The sequence below is a fragment of the Prionailurus bengalensis genome, chromosome A3 (genome assembly GCF_016509475.1).
Source record: "Prionailurus bengalensis isolate Pbe53 chromosome A3, Fcat_Pben_1.1_paternal_pri, whole genome shotgun sequence".
In the NCBI taxonomy this organism is placed as follows: Eukaryota; Metazoa; Chordata; class Mammalia; order Carnivora; family Felidae; genus Prionailurus; species Prionailurus bengalensis.
In genome coordinates, this window is record NC_057354.1 from 11,345,105 (window position 1) to 11,366,362 (window position 21,258).

General features: G+C 52.1%; 1 protein-coding gene across 2 annotated transcripts in view; it reads right to left on the reverse strand.

Moving 5' to 3' along the window:
* Positions 1-28: 28 nt before the first annotated feature.
* PTPN1 (protein tyrosine phosphatase non-receptor type 1) overlaps positions 29-21,258 on the reverse strand; it is a 70,593-nt gene continuing 49,363 nt past the window's right edge. For both annotated transcript variants that reach the window (XM_043553681.1, XM_043553682.1), the window contains exons 3-10: positions 20,998-21,098; positions 16,037-16,135; positions 10,476-10,613; positions 7,093-7,302; positions 6,517-6,678; positions 5,916-6,139; positions 3,413-3,584; positions 29-2,148 (exon numbers count right to left, since the gene is read on the reverse strand). In XM_043553681.1, coding sequence (XP_043409616.1) covers positions 2,125-2,148; positions 3,413-3,584; positions 5,916-6,139; positions 6,517-6,678; positions 7,093-7,302; positions 10,476-10,613; positions 16,037-16,135; positions 20,998-21,098 — 1,130 coding nt within the window. In that variant the 3' untranslated portion in view covers positions 29-2,124. The remainder of the gene's footprint in view (positions 2,149-3,412; positions 3,585-5,915; positions 6,140-6,516; positions 6,679-7,092; positions 7,303-10,475; positions 10,614-16,036; positions 16,136-20,997; positions 21,099-21,258) is intronic.

The window sequence follows — 21,258 nt, forward strand, 5'->3', positions numbered from 1 at the left end:
TAAACAAAGGCATGGGAGGCACCCCAAATCCGTGTTCTTTAGAAAAAAAATTTATTGTTGCAACTAAAACGCAAACCCATCATTTATATGGCAAGTTGGAAAACTGTACAGTCTGATAGTTCTGTGAGGTCACAGGACCCTGAGACGCGCCCCCTCCCTCCCCGCATCATGCAGCCGTGTATACACACACCTGAAAAGGTATTTTACCAGAACGCCTCGCTGTTTTCGTTTGTTTTTATTTTCGTACAAATGGTTTATTCCACGGCCATTGTAAAAAATAATGACCTGATGCGTAAATATTGACTTAAGGCATATAGCAGAGCAGCTCGCTACTTCTCTAACATACGTGTAACAAGATGGAGAGCCATCTGGTTTCCAAGGACAGGAGCTTAAACCAGTTCATCCACTTTGAAATGCTACTATATACACACCCAAACTACTGCACACATATACAGGACTTTAAAAACAAACACACAAGCCCAACTCAAAAATGCCGACAGCCTGGCATCTCAGCCTCACCCGCACCTCTCCAAGGCTCTGCACAGTGATGCCGCAAACGTTGCCACCACAGAATTTCTCTGCACGGGCTTCTAACACGTGAAAGGCAACACGTGAAAATGCTGGCGAATGAGCAGCTGGTGAGCTACAGCTGCCTTGTTTTTTGTTTGTTTTTTTGTTTTGTTGTGTTTTTCTTCTTCTTCTTGTTTAAAAAAGCCACTTAACGTGGAGGTCTTAAGTTCCCTTGCAGAAGAGTCGTGAGCACCATCAGTCCCCAGGGTTCAAGGGCGGGGGCAGACGTGGCTCTCAGCAAGGCCCCTGGACCAGGACGGCGGCAGGCGGACTCCGAGGGCCCGACACCCGGGATGCTTCAGGAAGTGCGGTTTCCAGCAGTTGCCTTGGTTCCGAATCATGGTCTGCTCGAGAAGAGCGTCAACTTCTGACAGTGGAGGCTGATCCCCAAGGTGTCGGGGAGGGGGGGGGCGGGGCGGGGGGGGGCGGGACCGTGCTTGCCTAAACGTCCAGAGCGTGAGGTGGGACTATGGCTTCCCATACCCTTGGAATGTCTGAGTTACAGTGGGACCCAGCTGAACAAGGACAGGCCGGGGCCTCACCAGGAAGTCACCAGAGTGCCATGCCAGGTATGAGGCAAATATCCGTTACTGGAAAACATCACCCCATTGCGGAATGGTGATTATTTCTGCAACAGCCTTAGGAACCACAGCCACGTAACGATCAGGTCATGCAAAGGTAGACTGGACTTGTACACGGGGCACATTAATAAGCAGAGAGCTAAGTATTTCAAGCACGTGATACTGGATCAGGACACAAGACGACCACACATGCATATCCTAATACACACAGGGAAAGCAGTGATTGAGAACAAGGTTCTAGCAGATAACTGGGAGGGGGTAACTGGGACAAAGTAATCTCACACCACGTATCTTAAATATCCAAGTGTTCGTTATATATTATCCCATGTCCTATAAACATATGCCAAACCTCTTCTCACGTTACCCACAATGCCACGAAATACGACTGCTTACAACCGTCCTCCTTCCTAGTACTGGTCTGACGCAGCAGGCTCATGGCAAAATCTAACGTTCCCAGCACTACCTGAGGGTTCATTATTGTACTTTTTGATAAAGCCCTTGATGCAAGGCTGACATCAAAAGTTCTTAATACATTATTGGTTTAAGAAAATGCTAGTGCACTACGGACGCCTTTGGGGAAAAAAACAAACAATAAATACGGAGTGGAGTCTCCGCAGAGGTCCGCGGGAGGACAGCGTATGCCCGCCCACCCGGACGCGCCGGCCACGCCGAGAGCACGCACCGGGCAGGGCGAGCCTCGCGACCCGCATAGGCCACCAGCCCCGTACTCTCCTTCGTTCTCCTCAAAAAAAGGGGTTGTGGATTTGGTGCTCGAAGGAAAGGGAGGGGGGACACCGTCAAAAGGGGTAAGACCAACAGCCCGGGAAGGGTGGTTCTAGTGCAGAACAAACGTCCGTCCAGGTCACGGCCGGCTACGCTGTCCTCGGCCCTTACCTACCACGGCGTGCCTGCTAGGCGGGCGCGGGCTCTACGCACGGAGGCGGACAGTGGGGTGGAGGTGGAGTGGAGGAGATTATGTGCTGCTGCTGAACAGGAACTGGAATGAAACCAAACATTTTCAGATGAGCCCGGCCCCACCCCCACGGAGCTGCAGAGCCCTGCACGACCCCGGCCACCCCAGGCCGCCCCCCCGCCGCCACGCCACCGCCCCCAAGCTGGCCTCCAGGGAAGGGGGTTTCAATTTTCTTTTACAATGGCCCCCTTCCCAAAATCACCCCTAAGGGAAAAAATGGCTTGCACGTTGCTAAACCGTCTGATCTACTCAAAGACGGTCGCTGGGAAAGAGGATGTTTAAAAGGATTTGAAAGTGTCTAGGGAGGTGATTTCCAGGAGCAGTGTCTTGAGGCCAATCCTCCCTCCTCCCCTCACTTTATATTCCGAAGGAAGTGGAAATTGCTCCTGCTGGATCTCAAGGGCAGGGTGCAAAGCTGGTGGCCACCCTGCTGTGACCTCTGACCCTGAGGCAGGGGGCTTGAGAAACCCCGTCTATGGAGGTGGGGTGACGAGGGCAGGGCATGACCCAGATGGCTGGAACAAGAAGGGATCAACGGAGAAATGAACAATGGAAAACCGGCGGGGACACCCTGAGCAAAAGCAGAAGCTGGGTTTTGTTTTCCAGAGATGGCCTTTTGTTGTTTGTCTTCTTACGACAGGAAAGCTCGCGGGCACCGTCCAAGCTCAGTATGCACACAGCGGAGGAAGCGACTGAGCAAGATAGTGCCCTAAACCCTTAAACCCTCTTCTCCAAAGGAGTTTACATTCGGAAAAGTGTGGGAGACTTTCCCTGGAAATCAAATATAAACTGTGTATCTGGTTACACCACCTAAGGGTACAAGAAAGTTTTGTAAGTGCCTAGTCTCTTTTTTTTTTCCAGAAATAACAAAAGCTGCTTTTTATAAAGGTTAAAAACAACAATGTGTTGTAATTCTATTTTTTTTCAAAAACAAATAATAACACAAAAAAAAAAAAAAGAGAGAGAGAGAGAGAGAGACAGAGAGAGAGACAGAGAGAGAGAGAAAGAGAGACACGTATTTGGCATTTTCTCCACTTACTCCTGAATAGGTTAAGGCCCTGAGATTAGACTCATATATTCTTGGGACCACAGGGCTCCTTAAAACCCCAGTGCATCAATCCTCAATTCTCTCGTTAGCCCTTCACAGTTCCAGACTTTAAAAACCTTTGCTCTGTTTCTTCTGAGACTGGCTCAGATCCTTCCACAGCACTGAATGCTAACGCCGGGCTGTCGGCCAGTGCTTTCTGTACATGAGGTCTTGCCAGCACGTCCATCAGTGAAAACATACCCTGTAGCAGAGGTACGCGCCGGCCGTGAGGACCGTGGCCATGCACATGTTGACCAGGAAGGGCTTCCAGGGAGTCAGCGCCTGGTCCTGCTCCTCCTTGGGCGGTGATGGCTCCCCCTGGGCAGGACCTGCCCCCATGACCCGCCTTCTGACTTCAGTGTCTGGACTCGTGCTGAGGGAGGAGAGGGACGGAGACTGGTTACTCACTCTAGGGAAAACAATGCCGAGGACGCTACTGTGACAGTTGGAATTCTAAGAAAAAACGAGCCATGTGTAAAGAAACCTTGGCGATGGGGACACCGACCTGAAGCCCACTTGGCACCCCCACAGCCACCCCCCCAGAGACCCAGGCGGTCTCCATCGCCAAGGTATGGTTCCGGAGACCAGTGGACTCCTTGGTGATGGGGGTGGGTAAGACTCCGAGGACAAATACAGCCACTGGTGCAAAGACAGGTGCTTATTTGTCCTGGGGTTTGCTTGGAGAACATTCCGTTCTAGATCAGAGAAGGCAATGGTGTGGCCCACACTCTACCACCCTCTCCCCAGGAGCCTCTGTCGCTGCTGGCTGACGTGAGGACATCACACATCCCTCTGCCCCTCAGCCCGCCCTGTGCCAGGCTCGTGTCCCCAGCATCAACCCAATCCTGCCAGGAGCACTGCTGCTCAGGGATCCTGCACACAGGACCCTGGCTGCCCTTCTGGTGGCGAGCCAGAGACACCCTGCGGGGACGATGTGCACGGTGTTCTCGCTCCAGGGCTGTCTCAGAGAGGCCAGCAGAGGCCCCTCTTCTCCTCACCACCTCCTCCAGGCCTCCCTCGAGAGGCCCTGACCACAAGACGTCCTGCTTCTCACAGGCCACTCCAGGGCCTTTCTACCCCAGCAGCATCTTGTGTGACTGGCAGGACCACCCTGAGGCACCCCCTTCCCAGGAGACAGGAGGCGGCGGTACAAAGCACCTGCTTTCTGGGACGCAGCCGCGAGCTCTGGCCACGGGGCCCAGGTCTGTGTGCATGCGGGCCCCCACTGCGGAGGCACGTACGTTCTTAGCATGGCTGCGCTTCTTCCTGGAGCTCTTTGGCTTCTATCTTCCCAGATCCGCACTTCCCTCCTTACCACCTTCACATACACAGTGTGAAAGCCACCACTCTTTGCCAGTCTCAATCAGTACAGAACAGGTGACAAACTGGACACCAGTCACGTGTCAGCGCTCTCCTCTCTCACCCTCGACTCTCAGCAGGCCCTCAGATGCAGCACACTGGCCCGCCCTGAGAACGTCACCAGAGGCCCTTGGAAGCTAGGCACAGTCTCCCTGGGGGACCGTCACCGAGCTGTCGCTCTGCACGTCACCTGGACCTGCTCTGGGAGGCCCCGCTGCACAGACCTTCCTCAAGCCCTAGAACCAGATGTGACGTTGTTGTGACAGGGACCCAGCTGCAGGAGGACCCTGGTGACTCGAGTCCATAGGTCAGGACCGGGGCCTGGCAACCAGCATTTAGCAAGGTGCCCAGCCAGGTGAAGATTCTGATGATCGACGTAGCCAGAGGACCACTGGGGCACCCACCACGTACAACCTGCTTTCTTGAGTATAATTCCCGATCCTGTCCTTTAACAGTTCCAGAACATCCCAAGGTCGGAGAAAGCACAACGTATCAAATCCCTGGATATATACTTGGCTCAGCTCTGATTCTTCACCATTGCAAACGATGCCACAACGAACACCTCCACCTGTATGTCTCTTGCACACCTGTCTGCGAACTGCCACGCACTAAATTTCTAGACGTGGACAGATGCTGGGGCACAGCACGCACTCATCCAAAAATCAGGAACCAAGGGCACTGCCTCCAGAGGCTCTGGCTCAGGCCTGCCTCCCTTCGTTCTTCAAGCTTCCACGCCTCATGCGGGCAGCCTTCCTTGAGCACCCAGAGAAGGCTGAGCGTCTCGCTGCTAAGGCTGACCCCGCAGCTTGCACTTCCGTCTCCTTACCGTCCCCAGGCTCCCAACCATAACCTACGGTCTCTGTCCCCACAAAATCTTCTAGAACACAGACCAGGGGCCATGTTCTAGTGATCTCAGTACTTCACGTGTACCAATAAGGTACTCAATAATCTTGGTTAAATGGCATTAAGTTAATCAAGAGCACACGAAAAGGTGAAACTTGCAGATGGACCATCTGGGGGCTGAAAGTATAACCGTCTAACCTGGATATCACGTTTCAGGACTGGCTGGAAGCCTGAGGGAGGGCAAGGTCATTTCCGAGCAGGACTGTCCTGCGAATCTCTGGTTCCAATGGGTACCACAAGGTGGTGCTAGAGCCCCACCGAACTGGGTCACTTCACCGGACCAACCTGTGGCTGGATGTCTCTGGGGCCTCATGCTTCAAAGACACAGAAGCTACGCTTGCCAAGAGGAGGCTGTGTCCACAGGGTTTCAATGGCAACATGCGTCTCTCGACTGGAAGGTCACATCCCCTCACCCCAATAAGCCAGGCCCTGCTCGCCTTACCTTTCCACGCTGCAAGGGACGTTTAAGGGGGTTTTGGTTTCTTCCTTGATGGGGCAGTCTTCTTTATCCTCCCCGGTTTCGTCCTTTACCCACTGGTGGTTTGGGAAGAATTCCTTGCACTTCCCATTGTGTGGCTCCAGGATTCGTTTGGGCGGCCGGGGAGGAGGGGGGACGTGTTCGGGTGGGGGCTCCAGGTCCTCGTGGGAGAGCTCCTTCCATTGCTCCTGGAGAAAGCAGCGAGAGAAAGTTCCATTCGTATTCACACCGGGCTGATGTGTCAGGAAATCTGCTCCCCTTTAGGCGAGCAGAGGCGAGGGGTTTTCTCTGCTTCTTGGGGCTGCAGACACATATACTCGGAAGGTGAAATCTTTTGAAAATAAAGTCTACTCTCCCTATCAACGTTCTCTACGTCAACACGTCAAAGGCAGAAACCGGAACGTGGTGAACGTTTCCGCAGCTTTCTAGCTTTTTAAACACGAAGGACAGCTCTTTCTTCTGACACGTGCTAGCGTTTGAACAACTTTTACAGCTGACAGCCTCCTTCTTCAGAGACAGAAGTTCGAGATCAACACGCCTGGATGAAAGCGGAAGCAATGCTTACCTGTACTGAAGAGTCTCCCATGATGAATTTGGCACCTTCGATCACAGCTAGGTAGGAGAAACGGAGCTGGTCTGCTGTCTGGATCAGTCCCATCCGAAATTTCCTCATTTCTAACAGAACTTTCTTGATATCAACAGAAGAAGGATCTTTCCTCTTGTCCATCTGAAAGCCAGAGAGGAGACACCCCGAGTCAGCTCCAACTCCCAAGTACAATGTGATTTTTCCATGTTCTGGAGGCGTGCTCTGGTTTCTACTCAGCAAAAACTCGCCGTGGGGAGGCGGAATTGGAGACAATGTGAGTAAATGCAGCAAAATGGGGACCACCAGAGCACAGGGGACAGAATGAGGGAAGAGCACTCTTTGGATCTTCCTCGATTCTGCAATTCAACTGAAGAATATCCCTCTGAACAAAAGCTACTTAGGGTAGAGCTACTTTCACAGGAGGGCAAGTGTTAAAAATGGAAGACCGTTGCTAGTTCACTGCCGAGACCATGACAGAGAAGCCGCGGGCAGAGGCCACAAGAGACGTTCAAATGGGTTCCCTTCTCTTCCCAGGGTCTTCAGGGGCCTCCTCACCAGCAGGAGGCAGGTGTCAGCCAGACAGAAGGTCCCCGACCTGCCGATGCCCGCACTACAGTGCACCACGATAGGGCCATGCTCCGTGCTGAGTGACCCCGACTCGCGGACTTTAAAAAGGAAGTTCAGGAACGAAGCTGGCGATTCTGGGACGCCAAAGTCAGGCCACGTGGTATAGTGGAAATGTAGGATCTCTCGAGTTTCTTGAGACTGAAAGAAAAACAAAAACAAAAACAAAAAGACACCTCATGCCAATTCTGAGACAATCATCTGTACAGAAATCACTGCTTCTGAGTAGGCACAAAGAGTCGTCCCCACCAGGCCCCCATCTCACTCTAAGAGCAGCTTCACCTCTCAGATTTCCAGATCTCCTCCCGTCCACTCGCCGAGTCAAGGAATACCAAGCACTGAGGTGCCCGACACTGGACACCTGCCTTGACGTCCCTTCCTTTAGCATGGAACATCCCCACCCACATCTTTCCTCCGGTGCCCCTATCACCTCTGCTGTCTTCACGGTTGCAAGTGATTTCTCTCTGCCCCACGAGGCACAATGATGCCACGTCGCCGCCCACGGCAGTCCTGTCCTCAAGCCCTGTAAGGCTTCCCACGAAAGAGGGAAAACGTAACTCTGTGCGTGTGGCACCAGCTCTGGGTCATCCCGGGCTTCACGAGACTACTCGGGAGTCTCAGGGGATTGCCATTTTAGAGAAAAAAAGGAACCAGCTCAGTCTCCAAGGCTTGGTGGCTGCCACGTGTGGCTCGATGACCCAGCTGAGGAGGAGGGTGTCGACCCCACCAGCCCCAACTGGCCCCACCGCGTTCTAGCGCCAGACGCATCAGCTCACTGAATTCTCACGTTAACCCTTTGGGGCGTGTATGCCCACTATTCCCCTCTTCTTGGTTAGGAGACTGAGGCTCGCAGGCTGACCCTCCATTAAGTGAGGAAGCAGGAGTTTAAGTTTGGACTCCAGAGCCCGTGTTCAGAGCCTGCGGCAGGAACTTTCGAAAGGAAGACCCTGGCCCTCGTCCCCAAGTGTTTCTCCCCTGGCCGGGTCTGCTCCCAGTGCAACAGCAAGAAGAATGGCCCTCTGGTGCCATTTTCAGCTCTGCTCCTCCTTCTGAACCTACGAAGAGTCCACCCCCAGGGTGGACACCTGGCCTCCGGCAGAAATGATCAAAACGTAGTTCTCAGTGGGAGGAGAGTACTCAAGATTTTGCTCGGCAAAGGGCACACCATTCACGGGAGCCAGTCTTACTATGGGGTAGCTACACCTGCCGGCCTCGCCAAAGCGGGCACAGGAAGAAGACATGCAGGCAGGAACCACACCGCCTTGAGCATCTATCTCCCTGCCACACAGTGCCAAGGGCCACGTCAGTGCCTAGGTCACCTGGAGAGCAGTTGGTGGCAAAATGCTCTGGGCCAGAGGCCTGCTCACCAACAATGCCTCCCCTCACTTAACAAAATGTGCCCAAAGTGCCTACCATGTGCCAGCCACGTGGCAAAGACACTGTCCATGCCCTCCCAGAGCTTAGCTTTAGTTGTGACCGCCTTCCTGGGGCTCAGTGGGATGAAAACGTATGAAAGAGCCTACAGAAAACCCCAGTGACTTCACATCAGCAACACATATACATATGTAATCCTGCACCAGCCCTGACACACAGGCATCCTTCTGCTGAACTGGAAGAATCTGCCGGTGACATGAACATGATTAATAGAACCACACTAGGCAATGCCATTTTCTCCCTCCCTAGAAAATGGTCTCCTTGTGTGGCTGAAAACGAGAAATGCCCTTTCTGGTTTTTAGGGAAAGAAAAACACTTAAAAATAGATTTAAAGATGGGGGTGGGGGGGGGGGGAGAAAATATACCAAAAGCAAGTTCTTTCTTTCAATCCTTAAAAAGGTACGGTTATCTCCTGTTCATCCCCTCCCGCACACCTGCCCACCATTCTAGACCTGTGTCTCAACAGACACACGGCTGAGAAAAGAATTTTTCAAAACAAAGTCTGTTAGAGCGACCAGATCTTCTCAACATCAAAACCTCCACACTGCTGCACGTATTCTGCAAACACAGCACGGGCCGCTTCTGCTCGGTCGGAATTCCATTTCCCTCAACAAGCCGGAGATACCGTCTCAAGAGTTTACCAGAAGTCGCGCTTCATGTTAGGCTTGCAAAATTTAAAGAGCATGCAGAGGAAAGTCTACTGCATAATCCTCCAGGCACATTCCAACACGCTGCCAACATTATTCCTGAAAATCCTCCGTCAAACCCCTCCATAAATCACAGCCCTGGAGCCCGCGCGTGTGGCTGCAGCAGGATCACGGCTGCAGAGCCGTCACACAGAGAAGAGACAGCACTCAGGAAGTGCCCCGCGGTGCTCGCGGAAGCCACGCGACTTCAACCTCTCCTCTGCTTCGTGGTCACCCGCGCGGAGGTCTAGATCTTGTTTCAATTAGTAACACAACAACAGGAGTCATGTGCACTGGAAAGCAGGAAGTTGAAAACTGGCACGTGAATAAAACTCGGGGGCAGACTCACCTCGGCGCAGCCCGGCAAGCCGCGATCCTGCCTTCCCTTCCATCTGTGGGTACGCGCTGCTCCCGGGCCAAACCCGTTACTTCGACCCCACGGTACCTGCTGCCCCAGTGCTGCTCTACCTCTTCCCCTTTGTTACCTTCTGAACCCTTACAAAACCCCCCTCTGAACGAAGGGGAAACTGAGACACGGGGAGACATGATGCCCCTCCACCCGAAGTCTGACAGTCTGACACGGCGGGGCCAGGAATCCACCCCACGCAGCTACGTTCCAGAAGGTGGTGGCTGGCCGCCATCGCTGTGGCCGTCCCGGGAGCTGCTGGGAGCTCCCGCCCGCGGCTGCAAGTACTGGTGGAGGGTCCCCACACGGCGAGCGCTCCTGCTGGGCTGTTTGGAATCCCCACGCGGGCCTTCTGCGGTACAGCTTCTCAGCCCCGCGCCTTGGCCTGTTTCAAGACCAGCTTCCAATGACAGCCAGCAGCTGGTGTTATAAATTCTTCCACAACGAGTAAACCCAAGACCTCATCGACCGTGAACTCAGCCCCAGAAGGGCCCTTCTTCCCTCGCTTCGCGCTAAAGAGACCGTGGACGACAAAAGAGGCAGCGGCTGCTACGTAACGTGCAGGCCACCATTTCAGTCCCTCTGCGGTTGCAAAGACAGGAACAGAGAAGTTTTAGATGAGAAACCCCCCTTTCCCTAAAAACCGTGATAAACTGGTGTTCCAGTTTAGGGAGGGAGCTCTGTGGTGAGGGAGGGACCAGAAAAACCGGGGTTAGGTAGTATGACCCAGGTGAAAAGACATCTCAGCCAGTGCCCGTCTGAAGTACGGAACAGCACGTGATACTCACTGTGAGGTTTTCCAATTCTAGCTGCCGCACTGTGTAATACGACTTAACATCTTCAGAGATCAAGGTTAGTTTCAAATTTGTGTCTTCGAAGATCATTTCTTTTTCTTCTTTCTGGGGCCAGTACTGCGCACATTTTAACTAGAAGAGAAAAGAACGTATTACTGTGAGCCACGGACAGTTTTCCTATGAAGGGAGGTACAAAGTGCCTTCCACGCGCTTTAGGACAACCCGACGGGGAAACCGGGAGTTTTCTGACCTTGGAAGTCACCGTCAGCACAACCTGCCTCTTGGGGAGACGGGAAGGGGTGAAGACCCAAACCAGGACTAGCTGGGCAGAGAGGGCTCAGACCTCCGAACGCAGCCACTCCCTGGCTCTCCCCACCATGAGGGCAGCTCCAGGGGTCTGGTCCTTCCAGACCATCTATGAAGCAAAGTCAAACTGTACAGAAGTTTTAGTCTCTCACAGACTCTACTTGCACAGCCATCTGGAAGACTACCAAGAACCGGTCAGTGCCATCGGCACAACGTAGACTCCTTACCCTGGGGAAAATAACCACGTCTAGAGGAGACAGTGGAACATGGTGAACAGGCTGGGTGTTTAGAGGAGGCAGGAGACGGGCTCCTCCGGGGCTCAGGATCACCCACTGCTGTATGCCACCCTTTCATTCCGGTTTGGGTCGGTGCTGAAAAATCCTTTTGATTTTCTAGCTTAAGAATTTCAGGAATAATTTCAGGTCTTCATTTAAATGCAGCTCATGAACTTTTTCTTCAAAGTAAGCAAACCCCCCAAGTTTGGTTTTATTTAGAGTTCAAGAAAAAATTGGAACTCAAATTTAGTGGCATACCTTCAACTAGGTTTCCACGGCAGACTTTTCTGTTTGCTGGTGAACATTTTGGACCAAAATAGCTGATAGATGGGGGCTAAGCTGAAGGTCTATGAACCACAAGGTCAGACAAGGTGCCCAGACAGAGGGAACCCCAAAGACATGATTTCTGCCACGTGAAGTACCAGTGGACGTAAACAGCTCTTCGGGAAATGGTACAAATCCAAGCGAGTTGCAACTGAACACGCACTGGCCCCCTCAGTACCTTCTCCGAGGCACAGGGTGCTGTGTCTGAAATGCCACAGGAGGTGGAAGGAACCCTGCAGGGCCAGCCTGCCCGTCAGGAGAGAGACTGTCCGTGCTAAAGCAGTGACGAGGTGGTGTGGCAGGAGGAACCCCTGTGGGTGTGCCGTGGGAATTCAGAAGAGGGGAATAATGTTCCAGGCCAGCTGAGGTTACAGGAAAGAGATCAGGGAAAACCATACGGAAGAAGTGGCCTCTGACAGGGGTGCACTTGGAGGGGTGACCCAGAAGCCAGTGCCAGAAGAGCAACAGGGGGGCAGGGACAGACCACGGTGACTCTGGCAGAAGGCCCAGGAGCCCACGGCGTCCCCTGGGCAGCAAAGAGCCAGGATGCTCCTTAGCAGACCAGAGACAGAAGCACGAAGGCCCACCAGGCCTGCTCTGACGAAGCCGCACGCGGCCCAGCTGCAGCTGTTCTGCAACCACAGAAAAAGGAGAAACACCCCAACAGACACCAGATCGTGATGTCAGCGTAGCATCGACGTCACAGTTCCGAAACAGAAGGCCCACACGGCTTTCGAAAGAGCCCGGACAGGGCCTGTTTGAAAGACCCGGCCAGTTTCACCCAGATCACCTCCCTGACACCGAATGCCAAAGATGAACCCCCGGAACACGGCCAATCTGTCAGCCTCAAGGTAATTCTGCCCCTCGGGACGCAAAGCATCAGTGACATGGCAAGGCCCCGTGCTCAGCCAAAGTGGGCAGGGCAGCCAGCACTGGCGACAGAAGAGGTTTAAAGGATGCATTTATTCCCACGCTTCCGACCATTAGGGCCATGCGGCTCCTGAAGACCCCAGAACCAAAGAGCCTGCCCTGGCGGGTGCAACACCACATGAGCTGGAGCACGCACCCAGGGCCACGAGCGAGCAGAGAAGCGGGAAGGCAGAATGGCCGGTCGCTACCAAAGAAGAGGCCAATGCTTTCGGGTCTCATGGGCAGGGAAGAACGAGTCTTTCAAATTTCACCTCCACACAGCAAACACTCACTTTCAAAACTGCAAATGAAGCCTAAGAAACCTCCGCGATCAGGTACGAGCCCGAGATTCTGGACGCCTACTACTTCCCAAGAAAGTCCGCCAGAAGTGCGCAATCCTGGCACGCACGAAGTGTGCATCGAGCTCTTATTTATTTTTAAGAGCTCTCAGGCATTTGCGGTAACATGCCATGCTCTGCTTGCTGTCATTTCCCGTAGGAATTTTTGTTTTAACACAGAAAATAAAACAAAACAAAAAACTGAACCTCGAGATCACTACTTCCTGCCAGCCTTTAAACTGACACACGCCAACCCGAGAAGAAGATTTATCTTACTCGAAAGCAGTCCTTCACCAGGATTCAAATCGTGCCACGTCCTGGGTCGGCACCAAACGTCACCGTGGCAGCACCAACAGGCCGGTGGCTGTCGTGGCTGCCGTTACCACCTGGGAGCTGGATGGGAGACAGAGGCCCCAGCCTTCCAAAACAGCTAGGCATCTTCAGAAAAATCCATGAATGACACCCGGGGTGACCCTGTGACGGAGGAGTCGGCTTTCCCAAGGAGTGACAAGCCAGAGAGCTAACTAAGCAGACGGATGAAGCCTGAAGTTCCCGTGATACAAATCCAGAGCGTCTCGTGTGCAAAAGCACTGAAACCAAACAGCGCCTTGAGCTGCGGTTTCGGGAGAGAGATACAGGCGGTGCTTGCTTGTCCGCCCTGCCTAAACAGCCACCACCCCTGCCCTTCCCCACATACACACTCTTCACGCACATGTCTCCGCTCAATCTGGAAATCGAACCAAGACCTTCAGGTACCTGGATGAGCACAGTCTAACACACATTTCCCGCACTGCTGTTTTCCAGGAAGCACAAGGTCCCAAAAGGGTTAACGGCCAGCTCTGCCAGAAATAAGAGGGGCATGTCCTACACTACGCAGAGAAGGAAGGAAACCACAAAACAAATACGCATCACATGGAAACGCTCTGCAAGCTGGTTCGTACCGTGGGACGGCTGCACGGTTTATAATTAGATTAGCTAAGCAAATAAGGCACTGCAACCTCTTACAATTTGCCCCAGTCAGCTCTAATGGGGATGATAATATCGACGCTGGACTGGAACTGCTGACCCCAAGAAGCTTTAAGAACCTCAAACCATTCATTCACCGCTTTCCACGTTGGTGGGCATGACCCTGAGCGGGAAGGACAGTTACAAAGGAAAAGAGAGACTAATGTCACACGATCACAGTAAAGTACGAGAGAATCAACTAGCCAGGTTTCCTTTTTTTCTTCCAATGGCCAAGGGGGAAACTTGTCAGAGGATGGATGGTCCACTTACGGTCAGCCTTGGATGGCGGGCAACCAAGCACAGGCCCGGTGAGCAGCACGCAGTGCCAACGTCATGACAGCGCCCCTGTGGGACTGTGCCAGCGGCAAAGAGGTTTCACCCAAACCTTCAGTACCAAATAAAAAGGAAATGCTACCATATCCAATGATTTCTGGATAAACAACTCGATTTAAAATTCCCTACCCTTCAGGGCGCCTGGGTGGCTCAGTCGGTTAAGCGTCCGACTCTCGGTTTTGGCTCAGGTCGTGACCTCGCGGTTTGGGAGCTGGAGCCCTTCATCGGGCTCCGCGCTGTGTGGAGCCTGCTTGGGATTCTTTCTTTCCCCCTCTCTCTGTCCCTCCTCCGCTCACACTCGTGCTCCCTCCCTCTCTCAAAAAACAAACTCAAAAAATTTTATAAAAAAGAAAATTCCCAACCCTCAATACCATCCAGAACAGTGCTTCGCAACTGGGGGCGATTTTGCACAGATTTGGACAATGTCTGGAGACCTTCTGATCGCCACCAGTGGGGCGGGCAGGCCAGCGGCATCTCGTGGGTGGAGGCCAGGGCCGCTGCCCAGCAGCCTCCCGTGTCCTCCCGTGTCAGCGGTGCTGATGTTTAGAGACCCTGGACGCTACCGAGTGCTGAACGTGTGGCCAGGCCACCACGTTTCACGTTCCCTTGCGGAGAGTGTATACTGTGGGAACCTAACGTTTGTCTCTTTATTCTAAATTGCTGACAAGAGTGGTGATGGGTGGGAGGTGGCTCCACATTTGTAACTTCACATTTTACTAATCAAGCCACTGAAGCAGAAAACATGAAAAACCACTTTCACTGAAAACAATTTTCTAAGAAGCAGGATTTCATTCTTTGAATGCTCAGGTAAGCTCTCCATCTGTTGTTATCGAGCAAATAAATACTTTAAGATTAAGAAAAGGGCGCAGAGGCAAAAAGCCTGACTTTCAACATGCGCTGTCGTGCCGTGGGCTGTAACTAAGAATGGTTCTTGGGGGGGGGGGGGGGGGGGGGGGGGGGGGGCGGGGGGGGCTCCGTGGGGGGTGCTTCCCTGTGTCTCACTGCTCAAGTCCCCTTCGATGTTACTTCTCTGCACTCGTATTTTTACCCTCTAGGGCCACGAGTGTGCTTTCTTTGGAGGGTCGGCTTCTCTGGAGCCTTCTGCTCTCCTGGCAAGCCGGGACCCGAGGCGGCCAGGACAGCTGTGAGCGCAGTGGCCCGGGTGAGCCCCAGAGCACAGGGCCGGCTCCTGACGAAGCCTGGGCACACGCCGTTCTCTGCTCCTGGCCACTCACTCCCACTGGTGTCCGCATTCCTCCGCTCGCTTTCTCCCAGGGCCTCCACTGCCGAGGCTGGAGAGCCCCCGGCTGGGAGAGGAGGGAAGGAGCCAGGTAGCAGGGGTGCGGCGTCTATTCGCTACGTTGACGCCACTGTGCCCCGCACACCACATCACCTCGCGTGGGAGACGGGCCTCTAACGGGCAACCCACACGATGAGATGGGCAGGAGAGCATGAGCCGTGGCCGACTCGAGGGAAGCCACTGGAGATACCTGTAAGAGGGCTGGGGTGGGACAGTGACTCAGACTGGTCCAGAGAACTGAAACAACAGACGTGTGTTCTGGCTGGAGTCCGGGGACGGATGTGGGAAACCGGGGTCCCGGTTAACTGGTCCTGTAGCCACAACGGGCACATCCCAGGAGGCGGTGGGAGCCCCACAAGGGTTTTCAGCTGGGAAAAGGGGTGGTGACACTTGGTCTCAGTGTAGGATACGCTGAGGAGAACAAGTCGAAAGGCCAGGGCGGTGACTCAAGGGACAGATGCACGCAGGCTAGGGTGTTCCTGAACAAATATGAACACACTCTGGAGAGAGACTGACTGATGAGTGAGGGATAGGTCAAGGGCAATTGGGACCTTTTCCCCTCTTTTTAATTCATTTACTTTTCTGACTCGCTTACAATAAACATGTATGCGTATATCACTTCTTTAAATTTTTCTACTAAAAAGGACACTACGTAAAAGAAATACAAAAGCAATTTCAAGAAATCGACTCAGACAAAAATGACAACTTCACGGACCGGTGCGCTTACGGACGGTAACGTAAAGAGCAGATAAATCCGTCACTTACCGAGCCTTTCTCCATCACTCTGTTGAGCATGACCACGCCCCTGCTTTTCTGCTCCCACACCATCTCCCAAAAGTGACCACACGTGTTAGGTAAAGGGCCCTGCAAATACACAATCCACAAAGTGTGCGTGATGTTACAGTGACTCGCTCCGAGAGCTCACCACTGGCGGTCGGCCGACGACAGTGCCCTTAGGCACAAGGGCAGCTGAGGCTGGGACAGGTGCCACCCTCCCTGCCTAGTGGTGGTGAAAGGTTGTATCTGCCTCTCAGGGCTGGTTCAGGGCTGACCAGCAGAGGACAGAAAATGCGGATTCTGCTTTCCGGTTTGAGCCGGCTAGCAGAGGGGCTCCACCGAGGCCCCTCTTGACGGTGAGTAGAATATGGCCACAAAGCTAGTGGGTGCTGGGAAGAGGCAGTATGGGGAAGTGATCATCGGTGACACTTCTGGTGGCTTCAGTTCAGCTCCAATCACTGATCATCCGCGTGACCTGGGATGAGTCACTTCACATCTCTATGCCTCAGTTTCTCCACCCAGCTCACTCAACCAATCATAGTCCTTATTCACAGGGCTGTGAAGGGAATATTAACTGTATCCATTCATGTAAAGGTCTTACCGTAGCACCTGGAACATGGTACACATCCAGTGGAATGTTACCTATTATTACTATTACTAACGACGAGGGGCGCCTGGGTGGCTCAGTCAGTTGGGACTCTGTCTCTCCCTCCCTCTCTGACCCTCCCCCACTCGTGTTGTCTCTTTTCTCTTTTTTTTCCTTTTTAACGTTTATTTATTTTCGAGAGACAGAGAGACAGAGCACGAGTCGGGGAGGGGCAGAGAGAGAGGGAGACACGATCTGAAGCAGGCTCCGGGCTCTAAGCTGTCAACACAGAGCCCGATGAAGGGCTTGAACTCATGAACCATGAGATCATGACCTGAGCTGAAGCCAGACACTAAACTGACTGAGCCACCCAGGTGCCCTTGTCTCTCTTTCAAAATAAATAAGCTTAAAAAAAATAAACAATGATGAACCTGGAGCACCTGGGTGGCTCAGTCGGTTAAGCACCCAACTCTTGATTTTGGCTCAGTTCATGATCTCACGGTTTGTGGGATCGAACTCCACGTCAGGCTCTGCACTGAACAGCATGGAGCCTGCTGGGGATTCTCTATCTCCATCTCTCTCTGGCCCTCCCCTGCTCACACATGCATGCTCTCTCTCAAAATAAATAAATAAGCTTAAAAAAAAAAAAATGATGCCTGACTATGGACCACCTTCATCCTTGGACCAAAGCACATAAAAGATGTAGTCACAAATGATCAGTTAGGTAGCCCAAGGGGTCCAGTGTGGGCACCGGGACATGGCGGGGTACGGGCCAACTGGCAACAGGCATAGGGGTTTACTGGATACAAGAGTATGGACGCCTCCAGTTTGTCTCAACTGTTAGTACTGCCTGGAAAGGGTATCACCTCTCACCTCTGTGACAGAACGCATCACCTCCTCCGGCCAGCACCACTTCTAGAATGGTTTCCAGTCTCACTTATTTTCACCCAAATTCTCCTGATTTTTTGCCTCCTTTCCCTTCAAGTCTCACCACACCTTTGTTGACCACATGAGCCCTCAGTGCCCACTCACTTTCCTGAACTCCTCTTCCTCCTGCTGCCTAAACCGGACACATCTGCGCTCCAGCCAGAGCCTCAGGCAACAGCCCCAGGCCTCCCGGCTGGCCAACTAGGTCTCTCATCCTGCAAGTTGGGCATGAGGGCCAGGCCTCACAGAGGCGGCTCCCACCAGGTCCCAGCCTGCCACCTTCCCCACCTCCCATCACCTTAGTTTAGGATGGGTCTCAGGGACTGAAAAATCATGTAAGTGGGGCACCTGGGCGGCTTGGTCTGTTGAGCGTCCGACTTCGGCTCAGGTCATGATCTCACGGCTCCTGAGTTTGAGCCCCACGTCGGACTCCGTCCTGACGGCTCAGGGCCTGGAGCCTGCTTCAGATTCTCTGTCTCTCTCTGCCCTCCCCTGCTCATGCTCTGTCTCTCTCCCTCTCTCTCTCAAATATAAATAAACGTTAAAAAAATGTTTTTAAATCATATAAAATCCGAAAGGAGACACAGCAACTTAGCCAACACTTCACTGTGAAGGTAACAGAGGCGCCTTTGCCATCATTCTCTATAGTTCCACATCACTGGCTTAAAAAAAAAAAAAAGACTATAGACTTGTATTATTTGCATCACGAACACTGAAAATAAAAAATGGGCAGGGTTTTCTTGGTTTTGTAGTTTGGAAAATGTTTCACTCCTACTGTCTAGAGGTATAACTTTGGGGCCAGGTTACTTCAGTCCCTTTTATAAATCCCAGGGCAAAGGGTGACGTGCAGGCAGCTAGATATGTCCATGGTACCACCTGACAAAACAGAGAGACCTTCAGATGTGCCAAGTAATTGCTAGGGCACGGGGGTGGGGAAGGCAGTGGTGTAAAAAGTTTCCATGGTGATATCCTGGCGCTCCATTTGACTTTATACCCCTATCTATCTTTGCTTTGGACTGCCTAACCCCACACCAAAGTTGCACGGCTGAAATCAGGAAGTAAAAAACTTGACTTCTTCTAAAAAGAGAAGTTACCAAGAAGCTGCTTTTCCCTCAACCTCTTCCCGCCAGCTTGCCACCACCAGGATCTCCTTCCTTATCACTCTTCCCCAACCACCCCAGGGGTGCTGGGAAGACTTTGACCTGAGGCCTTGTAAAGGCCCGCCCCCTGTGCATACACCAAGAACTTCCTGAATGGGTCCCAGGACTGAACACAGCATGGCTGGTGTTCTGTACACTGGGAGGCACTCGGCTGACTGTCCTCATGGACAGAGAGGAGGGGAACAGGACAAGACAGGGCAGTAAAGCAGGGCCACGGCAGATTTGCTCTGACCCAGCTCCCTGCCCTAAAGCAGCCTCTGTTCATATGCTTTCTGGCTTCACCGTTATTTTAACCTCTAAATGTTAAACAGAAGTACGATGTTCAAAATCACCCTATACGCCAAAGCCATATAAAAGAACGATAAACTGGGACTCCTGGGTGGCTCAGTCGGTTAAGCGTCCTACTACAGCTTAGGTTATGATCTCGCAGTTCGTGGGTTTGAGCCCCGTGTCAGGCTCTGTGCTGACAGCTCGGAGCCTGGAGCCTGCTTCTGATTCTGTGTGTGTGTCTCTCTCTCTGCCCCTCCCCTGCTCACACTCTGTCTCTCACTCTCAAAAATAAACAAGCACTGAAAAAAATTTTAATAAATTTTTTTTTTAAATGATTCACTGTTTTTTTTTTTTTTCCCAACGTTTTTTATTTATTTTTGGGACAGAGAGAGACAGAGCATGAACGGGGGAGGGGCAGAGAGAGAGGGAGACACAGAATCAGAAACAGGCTCCAGGCTCCAAGCCATCAGCCCAGAGCCTGATGCGGGGCTCGAACTCACAGACCGCGAGATCGTGACCTGGCTGAAGTTGGATGCTTAGCCGACTGCGCCACCCAGGCGCCCCTAATAAAATTTTTTTAATGTTTATTTATTCTTGACAGAGAGAGACAGAGCATGAGCGGGGGAGGGGCAGAGACAGAGGGAGACACAGAACCCGAAGCAGGCTCCAGGCTCTGAGCTGTCAGCACAGAGCCCAACGTGGGGCTTGAACCCACAGACTGCGAGATCATGACCTGAACCGAAGTCGGAATGCTCAACTGACTGAGCCATCCAGGTGCCCCCCAAAATTTTTTTTAAAGAATGATAAACTGATATAGAACGAGAAAGCAAACATTATGATTAAAAAACACAGAGAGAGGGGCGCCTGGGTGGCTCAGTTGGTTGAGCGTCCAACTTCGGCTCAAGGTCATGATCTCAGCAGTTCATGAGTTCGAGCCCCGCATGGGGCTCTGTGCTGACAGCTCAGAGCCTGGAGCCTGCTTCGGATTCTGTATCTCCTTCTCTCTGCCCCTTCCCTACTCATGCTGTCTCTCAAAAATGAATAAACGTTAAAAAAAAAAATAAACACTTGAGTAGTTTCCCCTTGCTGTTTGATTAAGACAGTGAGTAACATAGGGGCACCTGGATGGCTCAGTCAGTTGAGCATCCAACTTTGGCCCAGGTCCTGGTCTCACAGTTGGTGGGTTCAAGCCCTGTGTCGGGCTCTGTGCTGACAGCTCAGAGCCTAGAGCCTGCTTCAGATTCTGTGTCTCCCTCTCTCTCTGCCCCTCCCCCGCTCATGCTCTGTCTCTAAAAAAAAAAAAAAAAATGAATAAACATTAAAAAAAAAAATTAAAAAAGAGAGAGAAACACAGAGTGTTTAGAGCAACTTACAGGTAACAGACTAAGACTTGAGAAAATTAAGTAAAAAGAAATTTCTTTATCGTCTTTCTTAGATACCTGTGGTCTTGGGGTCATATGCCAGTAAGCATTTCACAAGAAGATCAAGTGTTAGATCATTTTTATGATTTGTTCCCATAAAAATGTCAAAAGCCAATGGGAATTTTGAACGGTTTTGCATGCTTGTCCACATAATCTAAGGATGCTTTTTTTTCTGGGCCAAAGAATGAGGACCATGCTGAGAAATTCTGAGTAGCTACCTGGGCAGAGATTACTGGTCTACTGCTAACCCTCTTCAATTATGGAATCAACACAGGTAAGGGCGCTTCTCTTGCCACGGCTCTGCTGCCACTGTCAACAGACCACAGGCAGTTCTGGCATTTCATGCTGTTTTCTAGAAGCCCAGCAAGTGGCATACTTCCCAGAAAAGACGCGGGTGACAACCAACCTGAATCTCTGAAGGAAGATTCTTTTCCTTCCTCGTTGCTGTTTTGGATTGCCTAAAACCTGACCTTTGAAAGGATGCGGTGGATCTTATTTGAGGTATAAATGACAGTACTCTAAAGTTCTTAGGCTGATATCAAGAAAGGCCAAGAGCCATTAAAAAAATGTGGACAATCCATTCACCTGCGTAAGAATGTAACTCCTTTGGGCTTCGTCCATCTTTATCAAACTGGCATTGATGTAGTCATTATCTTCTTGATGTAGTTTAATCCGACTGTGGTCAACTGAAAGGCAAACCAGAACTCAAAGGTTAGTCCTAGAGGACCAAAGTGTCTACACAGGCAGTGCACCCCATGGGGAAAGTGAAAAAGGTGAGTTGGTGGCATTAAGGGCATTCACACTGGCTGAGGCCATGGTGTTTTAATTGAGATTAGTCATCACTAC